We start from the raw sequence: 20,040 nt of genomic DNA on the forward strand, positions 1-20,040 counted from the left end.
GACCATAGCTCTACTCAAAAATATATATTTATTACTAGAGTCAAATACACTATCGGCACTCAACAAATATCTGTTAAATAACTGAATTAATCAATGTATATTTAATAAATAAATGAATTAATGACTGAATTAATGCATCCAGTCATGTAATGAATGGCATAAATGTCTCAAGGATCCCTACTGTACTAATGACTCTATATAGCTGTTTATTCTACTTCTGATACAGAAAGCTATTTTTGAAAAATTATTTAAAACAAAACTCACATCAGCTACTTACAGAGTATTCAGGATCACAGTCAAATTTTTAGAAAAGTCTTAGGAAGAGAATAATATAAATCCAATGTAATTTTTTTAATAGCAGTTATACTATAAAATGGCTTAAGATCCTGAGACCTATTTTCATTTTTTAATAAACAACCAAAACCACTATAATTAATGAGCTGTAGATGATGTACCAGCATTTGTAGAACAAAAAGTTTCTAAAAATATATACATAAACCATTTATACAAGAGTAAGCAAATTTATTAAATTCTTTTTTATTAATTCTTAATATATTTAAAGTTACAAAACATTTAGGCATTTTAATTATACTTCTTTATAATCCCTATTTTATTTTAATTTCCTTAAGTCAGTCTATGAAGGAACACTGCCAGCATAGGTAAATTTTTAAAAAGTCTGCCTTTATAATCTCATCCTTAATGGTTTCTCTGTTTCTCTTTTAGCCTGAGACAAGAACTTGAATTATGGCTCGGGAAAAGAGGCTGGGCAAGATAAAGGGAAAATCTTAACGTCAGGCCAGATTGTCTGTAATTCAGAATTTCTGTGTTAAGTCAGGGAAATGGTTGAACATTACACAGAATAAGAAAATCTCATTGGTACTGATAAACCTATTAGAAGGGCAGCAATGGAGATGCAGACATAGACAACAGATCGGCGGACAGGGGGGTGGGGGCAAAGGAGAGGGCAATGCGCAAACATATACACTACCATATGGAACACAGATCGCCAATGGGAATTTGCTGTATGACTCAGGGAACTCAAACCGGGGCTCTGTAACAACCTAGAGGGGTGAGACGGGGTGGCAGGTGGGAGAGGTTCAAGAGGGAGGGGACATATGTATACCTATGGCTGATTCATGTTGATGTATGGCAGAAACCAATACAATGCTGTGGAGCAACTATCCTTCAATTAAAAATAAATAAATTAAAAAATAAAGAAAATCTCAGATTGAGTTGAACTGACTGGGAGATTGGCTTGTCCAGGGACAAGCAGTTGCAAGCTAGGTAGATTGGTAGGCCAGGAGGAAGCAGGCAAAGAGCATAGACAGTTAGGAAAGGAGCTCAAGACTATACACAGCTCGGCTTGAACACTGAAGAAATAACATGTACTTTCTGCTGTTTTCTAGTGGATCAGATGCTTTTAAGAATAATAATAAAGTATGAATTCATATAGGGTGTTAGTAACTTAACAGAAATTTTATTTTACACTATCAACTGAAAAGTTTATATGAATTGTGAAATTTAAAACAGACTCCACTAAGTGATTCTGTTAGGAAATGGGTAGGAAAGCATGGGAGTGGAGAATACTCAGCTTTTGTGGTATCACCTTTCATAATGTTTGAATTTTTAGCAGTAAAATGATTAACATTTCTTAAATCTGTATTTTTTTTTAAATCCTCTTTTAAAAAAACTTTTTTGGAAATTGTTGGACCACAAGGTGCGGTCCTTGAAGCAGCACATTAGCACGAGGCAGTATCAGTGTCTTCCCCAGTCACTCCTGATAGAAATGTTGAATTTCAGGCCTCATTCAACACCTCTGAAGTCAAAACCTGCATTGTAACAAGATGTCCAGGTAATCTATATGTACATTAAATTTAAGAAGCACTGGTCTAACTCAACATAAATCATAATCCCCTCTCAACCTTTCATGTAGTTGATCAGCAATGGATAGCTTAGAACACCCTGAGACAGTTAACATTTTCAAAAATAAATTGATCTCCACCTGCCCAGCCTCCCAAAGTAAATCCTCCCTCAGTTTTCCTTCCCTTGGTTAATTTTACCCTTCTAGTTGCTTACACCATACAACTGAATTATCCTTATCTCCTGTCTCAAACCCCATGTGTAATCCATTTGCAAATTCTTTTGGCTCTACCTCTAAAATATTTCCAAAATCTGACCACTTTGCACCACCTCCACACCCACAACCATGGGCCAAACCACCATAATGTCCTGCCAAGATTGCTGCAACAGCCACAGAACCTTGTCCTTCCCTAGCTACAGTCTAATCTTCCCGTGTTGACCTGAATTATGTGCCCAAATATAAACTGAATCACACTACTTCTCTGCTCAAACCCTCTGAAGGTTCTCATGTGATGAAAAAATCAACTCCTTAATAATCAAAAGAACTCCATATCACACATATATTTGACTCAAATAATAGAAATAATCCTTAACATAACTTCTTTAGATAAATATCAAACTCCCATTTGCTTTTTTGAAGTTGACTCTGTTTTTGAAGACAGATTTCACCTCTTTTGTATATCTTTATTCCCTGCTGGTGAAGCTCTTCATTTAATAGGTTGATACTCGGAAAACAATAAAGGTAAGTATTTTTAAACTGTGCATGTGTGAACTATTTACCCCCACAACTACATCTCACTCAACGTAATGGCCAAAGCCCCCACAATGGCCTAGGTGGCTCCTCCGTAATGTCTCTCCCTCACAGCCTAGCTGTCTCCAGGCACACACTGCTACAGCTGCCACTGGCTTCTCCCTTGCACTCCTATTTCAGGGCCCCGAGCTTTCTCAGGGAGTAGCCTCTGATCAGGGCCATGCTGTCCACCTCCAGTTTCCTCCTTCCTGTCTTCTTCCTTGTTAGACTGCCTCAGTAAGCACGTCTTATAGTTAATATACTTGAATATATATTTATTTTTAACTGTCAGTCTGGGCTTGCCTGGTGGCTCAACAGTCACACATGACTTAGCAACCGAACAACTGTCTCTCTCCTTCATTAAATTTAGTAGCAGGGATTTTTCTTTGTCTTCCACACTGATTTATACTCAATACCTAAAATAGTGCCTGATGCAGAGTGGGCTCCTAATAACACATTTATTAGATAATGAAAAGTGAGAATGTAAGTTTAGTCCCTCAGTCGTGTCCGACTCTTTGTGACCCCATGGACTACAGCCTACCAGGCTCCCCTGTTCATGGGATTTTCCAGGCAAGAGTACTGAAGTGGGTTGCTAATGGCTTGTGAACAATAGTCCCCAGGTCTCCTGCACTGCATGCAGATTCTATACTGCCTGTGTCACCAGGGAAGTCCCATTCATTATTAGACATATAATTTGAAAGATCTTAATAACACTGAGCTGCAGTTAGTATATTATTATATCAACTGCAGTTGATATTGTTGATATTAAATCAGTTGATATAATATCAGCTGCAGTTAGTCATTATTATATCAACTAATTTAATCATTCTAGGTCTATTCTTAGTCTCAGAAAGAATGACACAAATAGGCCAAGTATTTGAAGACTGACACCATGGCCACTAGGAGTTTTCTCATCTTCAAATTTAAGACCTTCCTTTATTTCAGTATTACTGTTTTCTTCAAAGGTAACATGTCTTTTTATCTATGTATATATATTTTACTGGCTGAATTTAGGATTTTCTCAAACTTCAAAAAAGACAAAGGCATCTCATTTCTCCTGCAATCTGTGTTAGGCCTTGAAATCTGTTGGGAGAGAAAGACATGGTTGTATTCTCTCTCTTCTTGCTCAGCATCCTGTCTCAGTCCATCAGGAAGGGGTCTCTTTATCTTGTCTCTCTGATTTTCAGTCATTTGAACATGCTTCTAAGTGTAGTTTTCTTTGCATTTATTTTTGCTTGGATTGAAGATAGGCTTCTTGGGCCTGCTGGTTAATGATTCTTGACAAATGTGGAGGAGTCACGAGGTCTATCTCTTTAATTATTTCTTTTATTCCATTCAATCTTTCTTCTACTTTCTTTTACTTCTTGTACTCTCTTTACACATATGTTAGACCATCTGACTATTCCACATGGTTTTCCTTTTGTTCTCTTTTACGTTCTTTTCTTCTTTTCTATTTCGTCCCTCCTCTCTCTCTATGCTTCAGTTTGGATAATTTGTCTGAAACTATCTCCAAGTTTACTAATCCTTTCTTCTACTTTGTCCATCTGGTATTATGGCTATCTAAGGAGTCCTTAATTTCAGATACTGCATTATTCAGTTTTGGAATTTACTTTAAATAGAGCTCATTTATATGAAATCTTCCATCTTTTCAACATATTTCTTTACAGTATTAATAACAATTATTTCAAACTTCTGTCTACTTACTTCAAATCTCAGTCATTTGTGGGTCTTTTTCTATTAGTTAAATTTTCTCCTAATAATGGGTCAAATCTTCCTGCTTTTTTGGTATCTTTTTGTCTTTTTTTTAATACATATCAGATACCATGTATAAAGACTATGGAAACAGAAGTCAATGTTTTTTTGCCCAGAGAAGGCACATCTTTTCCCATAAGGCAGTGTGGATAAGGAGTGGATCATTTCTGTCCAGTCTTTGGGGTTGGTTTGCAACTCCAACTAAAATCAATTCATCTTCCATTTGAAATGTCTCAAGGGTGACATGTCCTGTATTTCTTATGGGCCTCCCTACAGTGTTGCACTGTTCAATAGAAATATAATGCAAACCACAATCAAAGCCGCCAATCTAAATTTAAAAATGCTGGCAGTCACACTGAAAAAAGGATTTAAAAAAACAGTGGAAAATAGTTGTAATAATATATTGAACTCAATATATCTATCCTTCAATTATTGAGCTCTAAGAGTTCTTTATATATTCTGAATACAAGTCTCATGATTTGTAAATATTTTCTCCCATTCTGTGGATTATCACATTCTTGACAGAGTCCTTTGCACCACAGAAATTTATAATTTTGGTAGAGTTCATTTTATCTTTTTTTCTTTTTTCCCTTATGCTTTTGATGTCATTTTAAAGAAACCATTATCTAATCAAAGGTCACAAAGACTTACTCTTACCCTTCCTCCTGTAAGTTTCAGAATTTTAGCTCTTAATTTTACATTTCTGGTCCTTTTGGCTTTTTATACACAGTGTCAGGTAAGGATCCAACTTCATGTGGATATTCAGATATCTAAATACCATTTGTTGAAAAAAGTATTCTTTACCACTGAGTTGTCTTGGCTCCTTTATCAAAAACCACTGACGGTAAATGTGGTGGACGGTTTATTTCTGGACTCTCAATTCTGTTCATTGGTCTAGATATCCTACTTTCATACCAGTACTCCACTAGCTTGATTACTATTGTTTTGTCGTAAGTTTTGAAATTTAGCAGTGAGCGTCCTTCAACTTTGTTCTTTTTGAAGACTATTTTGGCTATTTGGAATCCCTTGAAATTCCATATGAATAATTTCCATATAGATCTTAGAAACTTTGCCAATTTCTACAAAGAAGCTAGCTGGAATTTTGATGTGGATCATATTGAATCTGCAGATCAGTTTAAGAAGGATTGACATCTAACAATATTAAGTGTTCTGATCAATGTACTTGGGCTATAATTCTGTGTATTTAGATTTTCTTTAGTTTCTTTCAACAACGTTCTGTAGTTTTCAGAGTATAAGTTTTCTGATTCTTCTGGTAAATTTATTTGTAACAATTTAATTCTTTTTGACGATATTATGAATGGAATTGTTTTCTTACTTTCACTTTTGGATAGTTCTTTGCTTATTGCTGTTGTGAACTGGTATTTACACAGTCGTTCCTTGGTGCCTGTGCAGGACTGACTTTAAGACCCGCTGGGAACACCAAAATCCAGAGGCATCCAAGTCCATTAGTCAGCCCTCCACATCCCTTCTGTATCTCAGATTCAACCAACCATGAGCTGTGTGGTAATGTATTTACTATTAGAAAAAAATCCACATATTTTGAACCTATTGCTCAAGGGTTAACTATACACTGACTTTTTTTTTTAATATCTTGCAACTTTCTTGAACTAGTTTATTTGCCCAAAAGTTTTCCAGAGGCTGCCTTAGGATTTTCCATATATAAGATCATGTCATCAGCAAAAAGATATAGTTTTTTTCTTTCTTACCATCTGAATGCTTTTTATTTCATTTTCCTATTTAACTTCCCTGTCTTCAACCTCTAATACAATGCTACACAGAAGTGATGTCTTGCTCCTGATATTAAGGGGAGAGCACCCAGTTATTGATTATAAACTATAATAGCTGTGGGTTTTTTTTACAGAAGCCATTTATCACATTAAGGAAGTTACAAAAACAAGAAAGAAAGAAGAAACACAAAAGGCAGATTAAAAGAAAGAGGAAGTAAAAACATATGGGAAGGGAACAAGAGAATGAAATTGCCAAATCACATAATCAGGGGAGGGACTAAATGATAGAAGTATGAATTTAAAAATAACTGAAGAGGATTCTAAGATAGATTCTGAAATGCTCCGCGACTGAAGCATATGCTTTTGGAAAAATACATAAATATTCTGTGTGCGCCTTGGCTTTTTGTCAATTAGAAAAAGAAAGTAAGAGCATTTATTCTAGAAACATAAAACAGCCATTATGTACTTTCTGTGTACATATTTTTACATATTTTCTGTGAGGCAGGATGTGAGGCACTGAAGATCTAAAGAGATAATGCACATTTTCAGACTTAATGTACTTTTTGGCATTGTAATTCCATATCCTATCAAATAAGTCAGACTATTAAGACAGTGAAACAGGGAAGGAAGTGAGATATAGTGAAAGAAGGCAGAAAGTAAAGAAAGAAAATATGTGTAAAGGGAAGAAAGGTAAAGAATGAAGAAAAATACAGAAAGGGAATGAAAAGTTAGGTCTCGAAAAAAAATCAAGAAGTGAATAAGGAGAGAGACTGATGGGAAAAGAACATTCAAGAAGGACAAAAGGGAGGAAGCGATGAATCAGGAAGACGAGAGTCACATCTTCATAAATGACGGCTGGAGAGCCAGAAAGGAGAAAGGGTAGAGGAGGAGAGGAAGTTAATACCTTTAGTGACTCACTTTATTGATGGTGACAGGGTCTTTTAATAAGAAACATATTTCTTTCACCAAAAGTAAAGTAGAAAACTCTTTGAGGACCACTTATTTCTGAAGTGGAAAAGAAAAGATAAATATACCTGATAGAATTTCCAAATGTTAGAAAATGAAATTGCTTTCACCCACAAAGGATTCTACTGTAATCCTTTCTTTAGATACTAAGGAAGTCAAAGCATGAGTGGTGATATTGGCTCTGTCATTACTTGACTAGGGACAGTGATTCTTTTGGCTCCTCAATTTCCTAATCTATAAATAAGGAAACCAGATTAGATGATTCCTAAAGCCTACTTAAAGCCTACTATAAGCTACCAGAAAAAAAAGTAACACAACAAAGTAAGCAAGATATAGAATTCCAAGGCAAAAAAACAAACAAACAAAAAAAAAAACAACAAACCAACTCTAATAACAGAAAAAATTGAGAAAACAAAATTCATAGGTCCACTTAAAGTAAAAATAGTTGTCATCCTCTAGGTGGTAAATGCATTATAAAAATCAGAATCTTTCCTAGCAGTAACATTTATTGGAGAACAGTAGAAATGTATTTCTTGTAAGAGTAAGAGAATATAACATCTGAAAAACAGACCAGCAGGAAAAATAAGACACTTGTTCATCTGTATTTCTGTGACTTTTCTCACTTGGTATTATTTGCAACTGTACTTTTGTGTCTGGCAGCTGTGCCAACTTCAGTACGAATGATATATTATTTTTATCATGTTGATTACATGTGTTCACCAGTTTAGTTCTCCATATATGCTTGGTGTGGTTTGCAAATACTCAGTGACAAAATCCAGAGCATGGCATTTTCACAGAAAGTGTTTACTGTGAAATTTCTCCTTAGAAGTTTGCTTTTCTTTACAGCTTTGATCCATATGACATGCACAGTCCTAAATTTCAAATAATGGCTTATAGCTAAATTAAGAAAATGCTTCAGTGTGATACAATATGACTACACTAAGATGTGGTAGTTCTAGAAAGGACCTCATTTTCTCATGTGATTAGAGATTTGGTCAAATTTGAAGTCTGCTAAAATTTTCCAAACTGCGCTTCTTCAGTTTTATGGTGACTTGGTACTTACATTCTGTTATTCATCAACACTTCACAGAAATACTTGATTTGTCTGAATGAATTTAAAAACCCACAACTGAAGAAAATCAGAAAAACCTGGTTTTAAATATCAAAAGATCCTGAATGAAAAGTATTTCTGCAGGCCACACTATACAAGTTTTATTGATCAGTGTATTTCTTTGCAGTATGAAACTGTTGGCAAAATTGGACATAAGAAAATAAACTTACTGGTAAATATCTTTCCTGAGGACGGATCTGCCAAGGGGATTGTCAGCCTGGGGAGCCATAGCAACAGAGCCAATCTTCAGAACCATGGTATCTTCCTTTGCTGTCTGATTAACTGTAACGAAAAAAGTAGATTCATGAGGAAACAGTGGATCTGTGCACAACCTCATGTATAAGGAGAAATTTTGAAGAATGGGACAGACATACATTAAGATAAGACCATAAATGAGGACAAGAAAAAATATGCTTAAAATAGAAATATTCAATGCTCTGTCCATTGTTTCTTTTATATCCCACTAAGTACTTCTCTGCACAGACAATTAAAAATGGCAATAAAATAATTCACCCAACATAAAAACATGCAATATTAATTATATATAAGTAATACTGAAGTAGCATATTTATCTAATTTCATGATGTGATATTACTACATTTTTCTCCCAAGTGATTTTCAACCTTTGGTTTTCAACACTGTACTGTTGCTTACAAATACATTAAAGGATATCAGAAAGTCAGTAACCAATTCTCCAAGTTGTTTGAATTTACATAATTGTACTAATACAACACACATATAAGAACACACAAGAGCACTTTAAGGTGTAACATGTGAGCTGAAGGCTGCAACAGTAAAGAAAGAAAAAAACAAGTAACTGATTAATATATAAGGGCTTTTCAACTTGCTATTCTAGGCACTTTTTAATGTTAATAATTTCTACTGTGGAACTGCTTGAGAAATAGTAATTTCACACTTGTGTAAAAGTCCTATTTCCTAATGGAACCTAAAACTAAGGTAAGTATTTTCAGAAAACAAGAAAAGGTAAAAGGGTATATTAATTCTGATTCGTTAAACTGAATTAAGAAAAATTTATCACATGTTCTCATGTTACAAAGCTAAACAATTCTATAAGCCATTGGCTAATTCAATGTCTTTTAAAAAAATTATTTGGAATAAAGAGCTTTTTTGGATGCCCTCATTAATTTACATTAAATTTATTCCTTCTTTCCCCACAGATGAGTCTACTGCAGTAGCTGTTCAAAATTGTTTAAAAATTGTTAACAATATACAATTTTCTGGGTTTTGAAGAAAACATATAGTAAAATTCATAATTTCTTTCAAAGAACTATCATCTGCCACAAATGGAACAGAAAAGGACTGGCTCTGCAAGACCTCAGGAATATCCTGAACAGAACATGCCTACAAAGGCATACAATCCATATTTCCCAAACTGTGGTGCCCAAAGAATGCAAAAGCTAAGAGATTATTTCCAGCTGCTTCGACAAAACACTTGGTATGGTCTGACTTAGATTAGTCTAAAAAGGAAAGTCAGAATTAGGAAAATCAGAAAAAATAAGAAGAAAGATATTCAGCGAGGAAAAGAAGGAACCAGAATAAGACGTACATAAGGGAGAGGCAAAATGGCAGGGGAAGTGGAAAGACAGCAAAGGGGGAAGAAAGAGATGAGCAATCATAATAAATATCAGCATGTGGATGCTGCAACACAGATGATATTTTTGAATGTCCACAGCAAAAAAGATCAAATTAAACACTACTTCTCATGAAGTTACACTATGTTCAAATGACTAGAGGTCTGGCTTGATTATAGGTGCTTCTACTATGAAACCTGTTTACATTTCACAGATCCTGCATTTTATGTCAGGCTTATCAAATAGTTTCATGTGGGTAAAACCTCTGATTAAGCAGAAGGCATCAATTAAATCAATAAATAGTAAGCCTGGAGAACAGACCATACCACAAAAGTGCGATTAGTATACTTGCTAACTGTTCTTCCAGGCTACAGATACTACCCACCATATGAAAGTCTAAAATGTAATAGAAACACTGCAGTAAATGAGGTACATATGGAAGAAAAATGACGTCCTTAGTGTTACACACAAAGCCAGATCCAAGAACAGAATTCTGTTTCTCTTAGAGCCAAAAGTATTCTCACTAGATTAAACTGACTACAAAGTTATATAATAATAAAAAAAAGCATTTAATGCATATCATTCATGAACTAAATTAAAATAATCAATTTTATTATAGAAAGTATTCAGCTTATCAAAATGTATCCAGAGATATAAGAAAAACTAGTAAAAAATAGGTATTTATACAAGAAAGCGCCCTGAGTCATGTCTTTAGTTATTTGATAGCTGGGGGGGAAAAAAAAAACAAAACAAGCTTCCCTTTTTTGGTTTATTTCACCTGCATTTAATAGTTGGACCAAATGAGGAAGTGTTCCCTCTAGAAGCATTTTCAACATGAAAATGAATGCCTTCCTTCTTTGCTGTAACTGTATTTTTAAAAATTGAGCCTCATGAGGAACTACTCACTCTAGAAGACTCATATCAGATCCAAAAAACAGCCCTCTGTTATGAAATAAATAGTTTAAGCTGGAAGTCAAACACCTGTAGATTCAGAATCTTGATAATAATCGCACATAAAGCAAGCAATATTCAAGTCGAAAACCAGACTTTAATATAACTTCTTTAAATATTAGAATGTTAAATATATTTTTATTATTAATTGAATTTTACAGATGAACTATTTGAAACTTGTACATTTCATGTAAAATGAAACATACGTCTGAAAGACTTTATCTTTTCTTGAGGCAAGAGAGTATTTATTGAAAATGAAAAGGCTAAGAACAAATCTGAAATTATGAGCTTGATTAAGTAACCAAAAGCTTAAAAGAGCAGAATCTTCATGAAATTGTCAGACAATAAAAGACTGTTGTTCATAGCTAAGTTTTTTAAAAATTCAATATGAAATAAAAACATTTTAGAGACTTCAATTTTCCTTTAAGATTCTCAGTATAAACTCTATATAATAAAACATCTAAAATCTCAAAGGTATTTGAACTTGCCACTGCAATGTTAAACTTTTATAAAGCCACAACTATAATGACAACCTCACATTAAGCTATCAACAAAAGGTACTATTAGTTATTGACATATTTTCAGCTGAAGACACAATGAAGGCTCAATAATATGTAACCCAGTGATTATGTACATTAATGGGAAATACAGTCACATTCAGTTTGACAATCATCTCTGAAAGACACAAACTGCTTGGAGATAGTTTTATAGTTTCTGCTAAGAAGTATGAAATGGCAACATTTCAGTATGCTATCACACTCAATAAGACATAATTTCCATTCAGTTTAATTAATCTGATTAAAAATATTATGCTCATTTGAATTACAGCAGTAATGAAGAAAGATAAAGTGGCCCCAAAATTTAACATAATATGTCAAGACATTATATATATATGTGTGTGTGTGTGTGTGTGTATATATATATATATATAGTGGATAGGCACATGTTTTGGCAATTGATAGTATCTCAGATACAGATACGAGAACAGGTATAAGCAAAGATATACATGCTGATATAAATATAGGGGTACACATAGACACACATACACACACACACACACACACACACACACACAGAGTCAAATAGCAAAAAAAAACACAAAACATGAAAAGACATGTGCAATACAATGCAGGTCAAACAACAGGCTTCACACAGAGTTCTTAATAAATGACGAAGAACAAATGAGCAACTCTTTAGGAAAAAAGTATACTTTTCATTAATGAGACTGACAAAAGACCAAAAAGCATGACAGATCTCTATTACAAGGACACCAAGGAAACAGTATAAACTGGTCAGGCAATTTATAGGAGAGCATTTTGACACCCCTTAATATTTTTAAGGTAGATACCCTTTGATCTAGCAATCCTTTTGCTAGAAATTTATTCTATATATACTCACCCAAGTCATGAAAAATACCAGCAAAAGGTGTTTATTACACAAAGTGTTCATATAAGCAAAGGATCAAAATTAACCAAAAGTCCACAGAGAAATGTGGCAGACAGTATTTTCCAAAGATGGCTGTAACAAGGTCCCTTCCCTAACTTCTACCTCATATGCTCTTATTCAAGGTTACATGCTTAGCAGGTACTTCAGGGTCACAATTTTGAAATTATACCTTAAGAATCCCACCACAAGCAGCACCAAAAAAGAACAAAGGAGCTTGAAAAATAAACTAGGAAAAGTCTAGAAACCTTCTGTAATTACAACCAATTGAAGATTTTCCTAGTTACAGCAAGAAAATGGGAAACTTAAACCAGTATCAACAAAACTGTGTGATACACAGTATTCATTATAAAATTTAACTAAATGTTCATAAAACAATAAGCCAACAAACAAAACAAATATATGCACAAAGGAGAGAAAGTTTTTCCTTTCCCTCCCTTTTCTCAAATAGCCAGGTGAGTATCCCTTTGGACATCTATACAAATCAATGAAGCACAGAACCTGTTTTGATGAACCACCACTGAGTATGACAGAAAAATGAGGCTAGGGTAAACCCATGAAACCCCTGACCTCTGTCTATCGTGAAGGTGCTCAGCCACAGGTACTACCACCTTTACTAACAGGGAGCTCCCTTCATGCTTCCTGTTGACTCAATACTATCATTCAGAAACTACTACAAATCCTGCCTCATCAAAAAAGCTTCAAAGCAGATTGGTGGTTAATCAACACCATAGAATTCTCAACAAAGAAATGCCATATAAGCCAGCAATTTAACCCCGAGGTACATACTCAAAAGAATCAAAAATGAGTTTGAACAGACAAGTATATAGCAGCATTACTCACAACATCAGTGGAAACAATCCAAGTGTCTGATAGAAGACTGGATTTAAAAAATGGGGTATATCCATACAATAGATACTATTCTACCATAAAAATAAATGAAATTATGATGCATGGTATACAACATGAATGAACCCTGAAAACATTATGCTAAGCGAAATAAGCCAGACACAAAAGGACAAATATTCTCTGATTCAACTCATATGAAATACCTACAACAGGCAATTTCAGAGAGACAGAAAGTAAGCAAGGGGGAGTTATTCTTCAGTCTGTAAGGTACAGAGTTACTGCTTGGGGTGATGAAAACATTTTGGAGATAGAAAGTGGGAATGGCTGCACAAGACTGCCAATATAATTTATTCCATTAGTGCAGTATGAGGAGTGTTGGCTAATTTTATAAAGCAATTTTTAGTTATCTTAGGTATATAGAACACAATATTGGAGGTCAACAAAACAAATGACAGAAAGTATAAGCTTTATTAGCAAAAGACCTAAAGAAAAACATTTCCTATTTCTTACTCTAGTAATCAGCAGAGTCAGAAACACACACAGTATTTAAAAGTTATTTAAAATAAGACTGGAAAAAAAAATTCTAAAAAGAATACCTTCAATACTTGGCTGCATTTCTTCTGTTTTTGGAACAAAAATTCTGATTACGCTTGTGTTGATATAAATCAAAGGTAAATTGCGTGAAGTCAGTGTATGGGTCCTCATGGGCTGACCAGGAGATTTTCTTTTCTCTTTTTGGGTCCTTGGTAGTTTTGCTTGAAATATACTTGCAATGGCATTAAGTAAAGGAAAACAAAGGACAATATCAAAGGCTTGTGCTGAAAGAAGTATTTCATGAAGAAAATGAGGGGAACCATCTGTTAAACCTTCAGATAACTTATGAAAACTTCTTCGCTCATTTCTTGATGTTAACTTGTGGCGAACATTTTTTGTTACAGCTTTTGTGTATGTCAAAGACAGAAATCCATGCTGCTGATGAGAGCCATCTAGAAGCTTTGCAGTTGTCTGTTCCAGAAAGAGGAAATCACAATACATATTTTATTCAAAAAGAAAAAAAAAAGAATTTGAAAGCAGAAAACAATCTAGGTTGGTACTATTATCTTTTGTTATTGTCAATATTTTTTCCCCATGATTAATCAGATGTTTAATATAAATAAAAAAATAAAAACACACTTAACGAGCACATTACTAATCAATTCTATAGACAGGGCAAAAGCCTCTAAGACTCAGAATGACTGAACTCAGGTTAGGAATCCTGGGTTGTAGTTCTAGGTCTTGAGAGAGGTAATTAACCTCTTTGTGCCTGTTTCTATAATTTCTACATTTTCTACAACACTCAGAATTTGGAACAGTTCATATATAGATTTATCTTTTCATTCTTGATAATTTTTCATTAAAAGTAGCAATACGCTGTCATAATTTGGGTCAGACAGGGTTTATGAAAGAAAAATTGAAATAACCATGTTATGTATTTTCATTGGTGATCAACAACCTGAAAAGTTGATTGACTTCACTTGACTTAACATTTATAAAAACAAAGATTTTCCTCTGTAATCTCACTAATATATATGAAGAGCCCATAAGACAAGCATCACTGATATCACACTTTGATAACTGAATTAACCATTTAATGCATATAAAGAAAAAATGGTATCATGAGACAAAAATAGCTTTCTTTTAGAACTTGTCTATTTTCCGGGACTATCATATTGTTTATAAAACCTACCTAACAACTCTCTTTCAACTCATATTCCCTGGACTTAATACCATAGTAACACACATAAATATCTGATAGAGACTGAAAACTGTATCATAACAACTTCAGTACTTGTGACAAAACTTGTCCAATAAACTTATATTCAAATTGAAAAGAGCATATTTTTCAGGGTAAAATAAAACATGTAATTTGAATTTCTCAACATATAAAAAGGATATTTTTGAGTAAAGTTTTCCTGAACCAATTAATGTACATAAAATTCTATTTTGCAAATTAAAGTATAATTACTCAAAATACAACCCCTCTTCCCAAGGCTTGATGAAGATTTTTAGTTATTGGAGTTCAAAGAGTGATGTTAAGAGAGGAAGTGAACCAGGAAAAACGAAAAAGAAGGAAATACATTCACATAAACAAGAAAAAAGTGAGAAGGAGCAAAGCAACAATATGTCAGAGCCTACGTTATTCCATCATCAGTAAACCTCTTCTTCTACTTCTATTTTCTGCTTCTCATTTTGTTGCCTATCACACAATGAGAATAAAATAGTATGAAACTCAGTGCTCTGTTAACTTTGTTTTAAATTTGGATTTTATAGTGAAGAAAGACAAGATAAAATTTACCTTTGCAAAAGTATCTCAAAATCAACTTTTTGACCATTAAAAAGAGCTTGTAAAGTAAGCATTAAATAGATATGCAATATAATAACTTTTCATATAATTGTCCTGCCCTCAGAACATCTTTTACTTTGTCCAACTTTCTCACTTCATTTTATCTTATTTCCCTCTCTTTTGGCTTTCTACCCTCAAAACAAAAGGAAATACAGTAAAACAAGAAAAAGTGATTGCAATCTCATCACTATGATGCTGAACTGCGGGCAAACGTAGATGGACCTGGGTGCTGTGGGTGGCTGCAACGGGAGAGGCCACAGCAACACTGTCTCTAGGTGTCTCAACTGGGGATTAAGGTGTCGAGGGGTAGAACCAACCATAATCCAGATGAATCACCTCAAAGCTTAATTAATGGCAACATTTGAATCCTGGAAATAGTATAAAAGGCGTTTGAAAGTATAAATGTTTTGATTTGGTAAAGATAGTTTTAAACATGTTGACTGTAGGTATTAAAAGGTAAACACCCATGAGAGAAAGTGTGTTAAAGTGCTGCATTCCTACCTGCGCTAGTAGAATTAGTGAAAAAACATAAAGTATGGATGAATACTAGCTGGAATTGAAATAAGTATTACCTTTCATAAAGTAATAATAATATTTTCTACTACTTAAAATGAAAGTCAGGCCAATGATAATTATTAAAATGTTAAGAAAATTCAAAATTTAGAAAAATTGATAAAATTCTAAAGCACATTAACAATAATTTTGGTTTGCTTTCATGAATACATGTTAAAATTGTTAAGAAAGCTTCTCACGGATGCTAATGAACATTTAAAGAGAAGAAAATAAATCTAAACAGAATGTCCATTAATACAAAGGCCACATTTAGGGACAATTTTTATCCAGACTAGACTAGAAAAAATTAAAAAATCAAATCAGAAACTACTATTTGCTATGCAATTACCGCGTTAAACACTAAATCTAAGAACACAATTATTTAAAATATTTGGCTAATTTTTACACTTTATTTTTAAAGATATATGTCTTAATTCCTTTTAAGTTACAAAAAAAGGGGAAATAAATACTAGTTTTCAGATGCTGAGAAAATAATAACATTTGCACTTAATAGTTTCTTAAGAGGATTTCTATTACCATTGTGAAAATCTACTCAATATTTAAAATTTACATGTATTTTTATTGACTTAAAAATATCATTTAAAAGAACTAGCTTAATAATATATTCAGATATTTTATACCACCAGGGGAAAAAAAAGTTTTAAACTTCTAAAACCCACTGGTATACAGTCTAGTATTCCTCTTTCATCTAGTAATTGACAGATGTACAACCTTGTCCAGACTTAAGAGGCACCAAATAAATAAGGCACTTGGAGTTAGTTCTGAGAAGGAAACAGCATAATAATAGGGGAAAAAGCAGTGCAAGGAAGAATCATAAAAGGAATAACGAAAGCAGTATGGTCAACTCTTGATCAGTCAGTATATGTACAATTTAACAAACATACATAACATCCCACTTTGATTTTCCAATGATGATGATAAAATTAGTTTATATTCAATAAACCAGCATATTCAAGTAACCCAGAAACAAACTGGATTATAGTGCAAACAGTCTATAATTTAAGAATACATAATAGTTCATTTATAAAGCGAAAGATACAGAGGAAGATAAAAATCAAGAGTTGACTCTATGGATAGTTCCATTCCTTCTCTGGGTTCCTGTTAATGGGAGTTCTGTAGCGTAATTTAAAAATGATTTCTTACAGAAGGAAAGAAGCCAGAGCAATTACTGAAAGGGTCCTGGTTGCTGATGGGTCGAACCAACAAGGTGCGTCTGTTCAGCTTGTCAGTACAGGAAAGGAAGACACCTCCACATTGCCCCAGAGACCAACACTCTTCCCCAAGGCTTGAGGTGATGGACAGGAGCAAAGAAGGTGAAAAGACAAAAAGCAATAAAAGCCATAAGCAAAAAAAAAAAAATCTGGACAGTTTTAATTTTGCTCAAGTTTGCAAAGGTTTAGGTTTGAGCCACTGCTAGGTATGGCCTCTGTCTGCACCATCTTCTGCAAAAGCATTGTTAATGGAAGTAAATAAAAAATTGTTGCTTTTAGTGTAAATGACTACTTTTAATTTATAATAAAGGACAATCCAACATGAACTCACTTATGGAAAAACTTAGGAAAAACTTCTAGAAGATCAACATACTAACACATTAATGACAAAGTATATTAATAAAAGCAATCCTACCTTGATCTTATTAAAAATTTACTTAATTGCTATAACAGGAAAATGGTTACAAAACAAAAGCAACTTAAAGGAATAGTTTTACTTTGTAATGTAATTTTATAAGAATAGGTCAAAAAGAATTTGCTGAGCTCTAATTCTTGTAACCATTAGCCCCACTGCATGAAAGAACAAAGATAAACAGTTTATAATATATTTTTAAAAAGTCATAATTACTAAATGAGTCTCACCACAGGTTTTTCTTTGCACTGTAGAAATACTCCTTCAAAATGTCCTGACTGCCAACCTTCCCCTGGCCTGGAAAACATAAGTTCACCTTATCTGTTCTCTTCAATTTTTCTGAGTTAAAAAATTGAGCATATACAACTATTTCAAGTCGTTATGATGTAAACAGTACTACACTGAACTAAAACGTGAAACTGACAAAGCAATCAATAGAACAATTCACATTAGCACCACACCCTGGTAGTTCTGCAGAGAGCAACTGTCTTAATGGTAAATTATATATTTACCAAGGTTATTTTTCTATCTCATTCATGTGACTCTGGGCTCCCCTTGTGGCTTAGACTCCAGTACTCTTGCCTGGAGAATCCCATGGACAGAGGAGCCTGGCGGACTACAGATCATGGTGTCGCAAAGAGTCGGACATGACTGAGCAACTAAGCACAAGCACATGTGACTCTAAGGTCCATAAGGGTATGGTTTATGTCTATTTTTGTTGAACACTATATCCCTAGTGCTTAGCATAGTGCTTGGGATATAATATACACTTAATAAACAGTTTGATTAAAAGAATGAATAAACGATCTAAATATTTAAAACTTACATAAAATTAACAGCAAAATCATTGATAATCTACAACATAAATTGTAATATTCACATAATCAAGAAATTATTTCAGCAATAAAATAAAATTCACATATATTTTCTAGGATCATTTTGATATGGAGATATACCATTCAAAAGGAACTGAACCACTGCATTATCAAAAATCAATCACTGATTCACTGTTATTCCAACAGAAACAATTATCATAAACTTGGGAAAATAATACTATTATAACAGGTCTTAATATATACCCAGCAAAATATTTTTACCATCAAAATTTTGACACAATTTTTGGCTTTGACAGAGTTGAGAGTTATTTACATAAATGATATACATAATAAAGAATGAAAACTCAAATGTTTAAATGTAGAATTAGAAATCTCTTATAAAAGACTTTGGTTTTTAGAGTATATAATGCATTGATAAAGGTACAGAAATGTGTACTTTTGCAGACACTTAATTGTTGATGAATAAATATGAAAACGGGAAAAAAAAGGACTTTAAGGCTGTTTCTTTGCCAAAATACTATGAAAATGAAAATATGATGCTGTTTAGAAAACAGCTTTTAAAAACTATATGTGAGTTTTACAGTATATAAATCATATTTCAATTATTAAAAAAAACATTTCAGGGTAGTGTTATAAAGCAAAATAACCCCAAAGGCATCTGTATTTTTATTTGGGAAAAACTGATGATAAGTTGTTATATATGTATCTTTATGAAAATATCTAAAACTTTATTTTTTTACTACCATCATTCAATATTATAAACAAATCATACTTATTTATAATCTCCTTTTGGTAGAAATTTATTAGAAAGGAAAAATATGGTTATAGGAACATGTATTAATACCACAGGTACATTAATCTTCTGTGAGTTAGGAAGTCCTCAAAGTTGTAAGGAACATGAGAAGCTGCTCTACTTCTATAATGGTATAGGGAGTGGATGAGGAGTACACAGCAAAACCCAAAGCCATTAGCTGTGTCCCAGGCATCTTAGCAAATATACAACATGCACAACAAACTGTCAAGTGATTAGTAAAAGAAGCTTATTTCATTCAATATGACAAGGTAGATACTTAGGAACAGATTTGCCCGCTTATAAAATAAAACTTTATTATATTCCATATATGAATGATACTAAGTAAAATTAATATATCTGTTAAGAACCATCTTTGGGAATTACTACAATATTTTTTAAAATAACTAATCAAATTAAAATATAAAAATTCTTTCACAGACTTTGGTCAAAGAAAATAGTTTTTCCCATATTCATTATTCATTACTTACTTGCTTCTGTAGTGATCAATATTGAAACTTTCTACTTTACATTTCACTTTAGTGTACACATCCTGGACATCTATTGAAGCACTGAGATCTTCTAGTTCACTGACCATACAAAGTTCTGCAATAGGAAGCAAATACTAAATTAGTATAGGGCTCACAATCAACATAAAAACTTTCAATTTTACATTTAATGTTGCCATATACATCCTTGACATATACAGAGGGACTGAGAGTTTCTGTTCACTAACCACATAAAAATTTACAATAACTACAAAATTAATATTA

The 20,040-nt window shown here is 33.3% G+C and overlaps 1 protein-coding gene across 18 annotated transcripts in view; it reads right to left on the minus strand.

The window, feature by feature from the left end:
* VPS13B (vacuolar protein sorting 13 homolog B) overlaps window positions 1-20,040 on the minus strand; it is an 807,303-nt gene that overhangs the window by 349,826 nt on the left and 437,437 nt on the right. For 14 of the 18 annotated variants that reach the window (XM_070803099.1, XM_070803104.1, XM_070803105.1 and 11 more), the window contains 4 exons: window positions 19,759-19,873; window positions 17,162-17,303; window positions 13,659-14,067; window positions 8,398-8,509 (listed from right to left, as the gene is read on the minus strand). In XM_070803099.1, coding sequence (XP_070659200.1) covers window positions 8,398-8,509; window positions 13,659-14,067; window positions 17,162-17,303; window positions 19,759-19,873 — 778 coding nt within the window. Of the gene's footprint in view, window positions 1-8,397; window positions 8,510-13,658; window positions 14,068-17,161; window positions 17,304-17,871; window positions 17,939-19,758; window positions 19,874-20,040 lie in introns of those variants that run through there. The other 4 variants (XM_070803102.1, XM_070803103.1, XR_011570715.1 and 1 more) reach the window with 3 other exon arrangements.

Source organism: Bos indicus, chromosome 14 (assembly GCF_029378745.1).
Source record: "Bos indicus isolate NIAB-ARS_2022 breed Sahiwal x Tharparkar chromosome 14, NIAB-ARS_B.indTharparkar_mat_pri_1.0, whole genome shotgun sequence".
NCBI classification, from domain to species: domain Eukaryota; kingdom Metazoa; phylum Chordata; class Mammalia; order Artiodactyla; family Bovidae; genus Bos; species Bos indicus.